The sequence below is a fragment of the Taeniopygia guttata genome, chromosome 5 (genome assembly GCF_048771995.1).
Source record: "Taeniopygia guttata chromosome 5, bTaeGut7.mat, whole genome shotgun sequence".
Lineage (NCBI taxonomy): Eukaryota > Metazoa > Chordata > Aves > Passeriformes > Estrildidae > Taeniopygia > Taeniopygia guttata.
The window spans coordinates 3,765,286-3,774,761 of record NC_133030.1 but is presented as its reverse complement, the minus strand read 5'-3'; the positions used below and the strand labels follow the sequence as shown (position 1 = coordinate 3,774,761).

Here is a 9,476-nt window from a genome sequence, read left to right as displayed (position 1 = left end):
TTTCCACAAAATAACTTTATTAGGCAGATACATGAATACAAAAGATTTACAAATATATTAGTGTTTTCACTGCTGGGGTATACAAAGTAATCAATATTTACACACATCAGTAACTCTGTCTCCAAAATACTGCATAAAAATACTTGGATAATTACTATGAAACTGATCTAGCAGCCTCTTCCTCTCTTTGTCAGAGAGCTTTGCATCTTCATCAATAGCTTTTAGTAGAGATAATAGCTCATCTCTCGTGGTCTTCTCTGTGTTGGAGCGATACTCTCTTTCATCAAGCTTTTGGCAAAAGGTATAACCTGAAAGGAAAGGGGAGACGTTGAGAGGATTATCACCACACTCCACCCACCCTCGAGATTCCGGGGACCCACCCTCCTTTAGCTGACATTGTTCCCACCTTTCTTTGCATCAGGCATTTCTCCTTTGGGGGCACAAGATTGCAAAGCTCGGTGTGCAGAGTTACCTGTTATCTTGCTGGGATCCTGGCCTTTCTGCATGGCCAGCAGTTTGTCGCTGACCATTTTGTGCAGGGCCCCTGGGATCTGGAACAGAAAGAGAGGACGATGCAACAGCAGCTTAGAGAAGGCAGCTCTCCACCAGCAGACCAGATAAACAAAACCTGCCCCTTTCCTGGTTCTTACCTTTAACACATCTCTCTGGTTGTCCACAAGGAACAAGATCAGGAGGTCAGTTTTCCCTCTGGATAGGTTTTTGTTGTTGATAATAGCTTTAGAGAATGTCCTTTTCACAACCATCCTGTTGTCACTCTATAGAACAAAGGGATACAATGACCAGAAGAGGAGAGTTAGTCTCCCCCATTGAGAAGGGCATCACCTTTGTTCTTCTGAGACATTGCTTTTTGTCAAGTCACAAATTTAAACTACAGAGGTGTTTTCTCACCAGTAGCTAGGACCTCTGGATTTCAGAAAGAGTAAAACAGCTGTTAAGAATGCAGATTTACCTCCTTCTGTAGCCTGAGCTCAGAATGATGTGATGCAACAGCCATGAAGTACAGCAGTCTCCTGAACTCTTCCCTGACTTGGCTGTCTAGGAGCTTCAAATAGAGCTGAACAGCTTCTAAAGATTGCTCCATCTTCCCATTCACTGGGGAGAGAGAAAGGGATCTATTGAACATTTATTTATTTAAATAAATATTTATTTAAATAAATAAACATTTATTTATTATTTATTTAAATAAATGTAACCATAAAACACCTAAATTAGCCCCTGAAGAGATGCCCATCTCTTAAACAGAACCGGCCAAACACAGCAATCCATTCTCAGAAAAACTTTTCCCAGGTTGAGGACAGCTGCTTGCAGAGTCTCTCACAACATCCCACACACAAGCCTTCAGCCTGGCATTAAAGCTCCCTTGTAATTAAGTTCAATTACAGATCAGCCATCTTAAAGGGGATGAGAAATACTGAAAAAGGAAAATGGTTCTATTAAAAAAAAAAAAAAAATGGCCTCTGCTTGTTGGATAAAGATCTCACATAAACTGAGGCATATGTCCTAGATACATAGGCTAGTTTGATGAGTTAATTGCAAATTACTTTGTAGAACTTTGCTCAATTTTAATTTGCCTTACTATGCAGAGTAGCCATTTTAGAGTTGTGAATTGTTTAAATGAAGTAGGTTGTACTAATATCCTTTATCATGTACAGAGGAAGAATGGGATATAAATGTAAAGTATTCCAGTTAACATGGAACAAGGAGAATAATCAAAGCAGAGAACTTATGAAAAATAAGGAGATCTGGGATAAAATGTTGAGAACTAAAACATCAAAAGCTTTCTAAAATGTAGTGCAAACAAAAGTTAAGAAACAAGAAGAAAAAAGCAGAAGTTGTCAATGGGGTACCAAGCATCCACACAGCTTTCCGTTTAGCTCTTACAGCCTAAATATTTACTATTAGGCTATGTTTATATTTCATTTCCCATGGATATCTGACTTCCATGGACACCAGCTAGTACCAAATTATAGCATTCTGGTTTCACAGCCATTCTACATAGACCTGAACAATGATTACAGAACTGCATACAGTAAGAACCAAAATGCCAATGAACAGTCTTTATGACTAGAAATTTAAAGAGCTCAAACCATACATAAAACCCCCAAACAAACAAAATGAAACAAAAACAAAATCAAAAAACCCACCAAAACCCAACAAAAATTCACTTGTAGAAGTCAGCTTTTAATCTCGGCACCCGAGGTAAATCCTCAGTTTCTTTGTATATATCTCACATGAGCATTGGAGCACAGCTCTATTTTACTTACCTAATAGTTCTGCAATTCCTAAATGAATTTCAGATGCATGGCTTAAGAGTGGCTCCTTTTTTTGGCTGTAGTATCTCCCAATGTTTTCAAACAGCAGCAGTTTCCAGGAATCTGCTTTGTCTGGCTGATCAGGCAGGTTCCTGCTAATATCCACCACCATATGATCAGGAAGATATTCCAAGCAATCAATTGCTGTCGAGAGCCACTCGTCTGTCCTGGAAGACACAAGGGTTTGGGTTTGTACTTTTAGTTGTGGCTGCCCTTCAGAGCTGGCTGCAATGCTTTCCACAGAGAGCAGGCAGACTGGTTCCTCCATCACAGGGAAAACTGCGTGTGTAGGCACTAAAACCCATTAGAAATTCACACACACACAAGACATTTCACTTGACACACTCAGGTAGATCACAGTCATAAGCCTCTTTGTTATGTATTTAATCACGATGAAAAATTAGTAACCCACAAGTAAACAGGCCCAAGAAGTAAAACCCAAAGTCAATCATGTCCTCTACTGTTAGATAAGGACACAATCATTGCTAGATAAACAGAAACATGAACCTTGATCTAATTCAGACTGGTACAAGTTTTTCAGAGAATGTTTTTAACTCTATGCACAGTTTCATGCTCAGCATTCTTATCTCTTTTAATACTGTAGGAGGAACTAAACTAGTTCCTCAAATGTGATGTCTCTAGGAAAAACTTCCATGATGGTTATAAAACCTCTACTTTTCTCTCAATGTAGCAAAAAAAATTCTCCTCTGAATATCATCCACTATTGTCATTTCATTAAAAACCAATCCCAGTGTTCAGCAGACATTCTCACTAAGCAATTGTTATTTACCAGTTTTTCCAGTCAAGTCCAACAGGGAAAAAAGTGTTGGCTCACATTATTTCTGCAGGACTGAGACTGTTATATTTTCTACATCCCCCAAAGACCAACTGTGCTTTACATTCCCCTGAGAGCAGAAAGTTGTTCAGAGCTGCAGAGGACAGCAATGATTACTTACTGCGAGTCACTGAAAGCCTTGAGGATCTTTCTGTCCAGGTAGTTGCTGGTGATGACATATCCAGCTGCCTTCCTGGGCTCTGGCAGCTGGGGTCTGATCTCCTGGTGCTCCAGCAGAGACTCCAGGAGAGGGAGATCCACCAGCTGCAGCAGGCGAGCAATTGTTTGTTCTTGCCACACTTCATTAATAACTGGGAAGGGTGGATACACAAAGCACTCAGCATGAGCAAAAACTGATCACAAGGAAGGTAACTCCCCTTCCTCCCATCAGGCCTAACATAACAGATTGATTTTACCGAAGTAGAGATTTGCAGTAGCAAAGCATGCGGCTCTTACCAGCTTGAAGTGCCTTTTATCACCACAAAAAGGCAAGAATTACCCATTTGTTTAGTTAACTGCAAGTGCAGGAGAACTGCTTTTTGGATAAGTCTGAAGTGCCCTACACTCTTGGTGCTCTAATTTGCAAACAATCTTTGTTCTAGATAAGGGATGAAAAAAAATTGCAACAGTGACACTCTCCTTATCACAGCTTCCTTGAATATTTCATATGATGAAACCGCAGTTTCTAGAATGCATTAGCACTTTTAACCAAAGGAAAAAACAGTTAGATCATAGTTTGGTCTGAAAGACAAGCCATGAATTGCCAGGAACAGTTTCACACAATACTGAAGGAGTGCTGGATGTGCAGATATATAATCCACTTCTAGCTAACAGCAGACTACTTGCCCTGACTAAAACAAGCACACAAATAGTGCAGGTAACTGAGCATTATGAATATTTCTAACTCAAATCAAGCTCTATACATTGGATATTCTTCTGAACAAAAGTCAACACCCATTTATTTTAATCAAGAGATAATGCCTCTTGTCTGATGAAATAAAAAGGCAAGCTTGCAACAAATACAATTTGCCTTTTCATGACCTGGTGTTCAAACCAAGATATGCTGAGTGTCAGTTTGCCTCCCTCTCCAACCTGAGGGGCACAAGTCTTCCCAGTCCTGCAGATGTACCTTCCTTTCCCCACAGACAAATGACTGTGACATTATTTGGCTTACCTTGACGGGACAAGCTGTCTGAGATGTTTACTTGATGGCTGCTTGCAGGTTTTAGACTTAGGTTTTCCAAAAGATCCTCCAAGCTTTCTGGTTTGAATTGAGTAGAGTAGAACAACGTGCCCTTCTCACATCTGAGATTAAAAACATTTTTATATATATCTATAACCATATATATGGATAACCAAATATATCATGGAACATACAGGTGTGGGGAACTGTCCCAAGATCATACATTTTCCCTTGTATAGATATTTACATAATCCCCCTCATCTCCCCTGCCTGACCCTTCCTCAGTCCAAGTCACCCAGGAGAATGTATGATACCTTCAAAAATTATTTGCATGTAACAGAACCACTCCAGCTACGAATTATTGTTCCTCCAAGCACAGCTGTATGATTTCAATTCCCACAGCTTCTTTATTTTAGGGCACTGCACAATCTTTTTGATGCCCACTATCTCTGACGTGGATGTGACAAGCTGCAGGTATTGATAGAGCTGTTCTTTTCACTAAATGTAGAAATGTAACCTGATGGATCTGTGCCCTGCCCAGAAGAAAAACACCTTCACTCTACACTAATAAAACATGAATAATCCTGTCTAATGACTGTTTGTTCAATATATTCTAAGTCTTACTTTAAAAGCTCTTGTGATGGAAATATTTTTCAAATACCACATATAATTAAAGTGGTTTTAATTTCTCATGAATTCTCTTTTTAAATAAAGACTTGGGACAGTATGCTTTAGAACAAGAGCTAATGGGAGAGAGGGGAGAAGCAGGACAAAGGAAATATTTTTAATCTCTGTTCCTCTACTTTTTTATCAGGGTTGATGCATTCAAGTTCACATTTGCCACTCACATGAACATGTCAATCAAATAAAGCATTTCCATTTTGGGTCAATACTATTTATAATTTTGGAAAGCGCACATTGCTAAAACTACTGCATTAAATACATCCATATAGTTTCTTGTAAGAATACGCCAGAGTAGGTGAAGAGATGAACACTGAACAAAAACTGTTTAAGGGAAGTGTTTTGGCAAAGTGGCATCTACACATTCTGCTTTGTTGTGTTTAGTTAATACCAGGGTTTTCTTTGCCCACTCCTAAAGGGACAGGGCAACAAAACCTCACCATTGCACTTCCCTCTGGTTCTAGGATGGAGTGCAATAGCATAACAGCAGAACAGCCTGCTACCCTGCCTGGGAACAAGTCATATTTGCATAAAGAAACAGCTAAAAAAAAGAGCTAAATTGGAAGTGTAGTGAAGCGAAGACGGTGAAAGAAGAAAACATTTTTTCCTTAGAAATTGCATGGATTACTGGTTTATGCCAGAGCTAGATGTGCAGTGACTAGAGATTGCCCTGCTGCCTCAGCCTGTTTGATACACCTGAATTCCAGCTGGTTATATTGATTTAGATCAGTATGTAAATGCACTTAATTTCTACCCTCTCACCTCCCTCCCCCAAGGCGAGGTGATAACAGAGAAAACAAGTAACCATGTAGGCTATGTGGTTTACTCTTCAAATTGCTCTTTCCTACCTGTCTTCCACCCACATCTTCACAAACATCTATGCAGTGTCTGTTTTTACCCTGTAAATGTACAAGTTTTCTTTTCTCTCCTCCGGAACACATAATATTTTCCTCCTGTAAAAAACTTCACCTCCACGTACTAACCTCTGTGAGGTACACTGCTGGTAATCCTTCTCAAGCTCTGGCTGGTTCGAGGCAGTTGTGAATCTGTAGAGGCCGCTGCTGCTGTCCTCAAACACGGAGCGTTTGTCTTTGCCAAAGACCCTCGTTGAGACAGCCTCAAACACTTTGCAATCCATCAGCGCTTGGCACACGCGCACCACCTTAGCCCGGGAAATATCCACGTCCCCAAAATACTTGTTCTGCAGCAGATGGGCAAAGACAACATCCACAGCATCCGAGCCAATGAAGCAGTCGTGGTAACACTTCAGGTTCTGGCGGCGCTTCTTCACTTCCACTTGAGTTTGGAGAGCGCCGATAATGCTGCTCCAGACCAAGGTCGCTCCAAACGGCTTCTGCGCCAAGCTGAAGCCTGAGGACACAGACAAAGCCTGAATTCATGCTGCAGCCACAAAGGACAGCCCCCTTTCTGGCTTCTAGCTTTCATCAACCTCCTAAGGATTTAAAAACCTTTGAGACTTCCACTTTGGCTCGGGTTGCTCGGGCATTAACACCTTGTTTACTTCCTCAGCAAGTCTGCCTGCTCTGCGCCACTGTCTCCCTCTCTCTCTGGTGGTTCCACTCGCTACACCAGCCTAAAGCTTTGCAACGAGGAGTTCCTGTTTTGTCAGCCTCTCATTTTGTCCTTTTGTGTGTCCCTCAGTCACCTCATGGTTACCCTTGCAGAACCACTGCTAAGCACACAAGTCCCACGGCCACAAGCCAGCCGCACGCACTCCCAACACCCCAGTTCCTCATTAACGCTGCCAGAGCAACCCAGCTGGGCAGGCAAGAGGGAAGCAGGGATGAAGAGATGCCTCAGAACCCTGTTTGCTACAGGATTGTGCACACACACAAAGCTACCTAGCAGCAGTGCTTAGCATAGCACTGAGGAGTCCATGGAGATGCCACTCACTCCACACCGATGGCACCACACAGCCCTTTGCCACCACGGCTCCAGCGGAGACCTCAGCTCTGTCACCCAGCGCCACTTCCGTGAGCCAGTCCGTCTTCCCTCCCCCAGTGAAACCACCGAACTATTACTCATTTACCAGTCTGATTAGAACAAAATGCCAGCAGCCAACAGTTTGACCTGAGGCTACGCTCAGCCTCAGGAACTTTGAGTTCCACAAGAACTCAAAAACACATGAAGTTTGCAGGTGGCACCTAACTGGAAAGAGCTGCAGCCACCAGAGAGGCTAGAATTAGAACATGTTTTTCAGTAAGTGATGAATAATTTGCTAAGAGTGAAAGCAGAGGAAGAAGACAGAAATCAAAAGCTGAAGGACAAAATATGGAAGGAAGAGTTGGCAGCAATCCTACAGAAAGCCAGCTGGGATTATGACAGACCTCAAACCAAATGAATTAACAGTGCGATACAGTGTTTGAAAAAAACAACATGCAACTCCTACTGGAACATATTATCATGAGCGTTTTCCACAGAGATGGAGGAGGTGTTTTTTTCTGCTCTGTTTAGTCTGAAATAGCTTTAGTTAGAGAGTTGTATTCCAATTTAGGGCACCAATCGCCAATCAGTTTTCACCTGATCCCCAGCTGCAAGAAAACCCAGAAATTGGCAAATAAGCAAGGGGGAAAGGAAAGGTAGAGGGGCAGTAAAGACTGGGAAGAGAGAGAGAAAGCAAGGAACACAACACTTCTGAAGACACCAGCACTCCAGAAAGACAGCAACAATTATATTTCTGAAAAGATTCATGCCAGGGAAAAAAAAACAAAACAAGAAAAGCAAAGCCGCTTTTTAATACACAGCATTGAACCAGCCAAGGCAGAAATCTCCCAGAACCTCCAGTTTCCAAAGCTTCAAAAGTACAAGATGGACAAGGTACACAACTGCTGATACTTTAACCTGATGACACCTTCAGGAAGGCAGAACAAACACAACGAACACAGAATTCGCTTCCAGCCCTACATTCCAACAGCCAGCTACTCTCTTTGGGAGGGGAAGAGCCCCAAACCCGACACCACCAAACATACAACACTGCTTTCTGTCGCTAGAATAAACACCAACACGTACAACCTGCAGCGCTTTAATCACTACTCGCGGCTTTTTCAGCGCTCCGTTTATATACACAGAGCCTTCGCATCTTTTCTGAGAGAAGCGGCATTAAGTGTGGCATTAAGACAAGACGTTTCCACAAAGTTAAGGCGCTCAAGGCAGGGAAAGAAAAAGAGCGAAACCAGCCCCCAGCGAGCGCCCTTTCACCGCTTACGCCGCTCTACCGAGGCACCTGCTGCCAGCCCGCGCTGGGGTGACGGAGCTGCCCGAGCCCCCCTGGCAGCTCCGCGGGCAGGGCTGGGCAGGGCACGGCCGGGCAGGACAGGACAGGGATCCCCGGCGCTGCCGCCCGGCCAAAGCCGCCGCTACCGGCGGAAGCGGCTCCCGGCGGCGGAGCGCGGCCAAGTTTTGAACGTCCCAGAGCCGGGAAAGGCGCCGAGCGCAGCTGCCGCCGCCGGGAACCCGCATCCCACAGCGGGCAGAGCCGTCCCGCCGATCCCCGGGCTGCGGGCACAGCCGTCCCGCCGATCCCCGGGCTGCGGGCACAGCCGTCCCGCCGATCCCCGGGCACAGCCGTCCCGCCGATCCCCGGGCACAGCCGTCCCGCCGATCCCGGGCTGCGGGCACAGCCGTCCCGCCGATCCCATTCCCATTCCCTTTCCCGCTCCCCGGTGCTCGGCCGTACCCGGCGGCCTGGCGGCGGGGTTGCAGACCGTGCTGAGATTCAGAGCCGCCGCCTTCTCCCGCACCGTGGCCATGGCGAGGCCGCTCCGCATCTGCCGCGCCGGGCGCGCCCGCGGCTCTCGAAGCCCGCGGGGGCGGAGCGGCCGCGCCCCCGCCCCTGGGCGGTGCCCGGGCCCGGGGCAGGACGGGCAGCGACCGCCCTGGCACCGCCCGAGCGCCGCTTCGCTCCCGGGAGCGGCCGCCTGGGCTGGCAGGGAGCTCTGGGACCATCCGGTCTAGTCCCCCCGCCGAGGTCACCCGGAGCAGGTGGCACAGGAACGCGTTCGGGTGGCTTTGGGATGTCTGTTCCAATGTGCTGCCACCTTCAGTGGGAAGAAGCTCTTCCTCATACCGAGGTGGAACTTCTGATGCTTTAGCTTATGGCCAGTGCTCCTCATCCAGTCGCTGGGCACAACCAAAAAGAGCCTGGCACCATCCTCTTGTCACCTGTCTTTGAGATGTTTATGCGCATTGATGAGATCCCCTCTCAGTGTTCTCTTCTCCAGACTGAGCAGGCCCAGCTCCTGCAGTCTCTCCTCTTAAGAGAGATGCTCCACACCCCTGACCATCTTTGTGACCTTCTACTGGGCCCTCTCTGGTAGTTCCATGTCTGTTTTGTACTGAGGAGCCCAGAACTGGATGCAGTACTCCAGATAAGACTGGCAGTATCCATAGGAAAGTGGCTGCTGTGGGAAGGGTGGAAGTGCTG

General features: G+C 45.5%; 1 protein-coding gene across 1 annotated transcript; it reads right to left on the bottom strand.

Annotated features, from left to right (window-relative positions):
• DEPDC7 (DEP domain containing 7) lies at positions 1-8,885 on the bottom strand. Its single transcript, XM_030273397.4, has 9 exons — positions 8,730-8,885; positions 6,016-6,403; positions 4,343-4,473; positions 3,290-3,479; positions 2,286-2,500; positions 971-1,113; positions 651-776; positions 473-551; positions 1-308 (listed from the first exon to the last, which is right to left on the bottom strand). The coding sequence occupies exons 1-9, from the start codon at positions 8,818-8,820 to the stop codon at positions 91-93; spliced, it is 1,581 nt and encodes a 526-aa protein (XP_030129257.4). The 5' UTR covers positions 8,821-8,885; the 3' UTR covers positions 1-90.
• Positions 8,886-9,476: the final 591 nt, after the last annotated feature.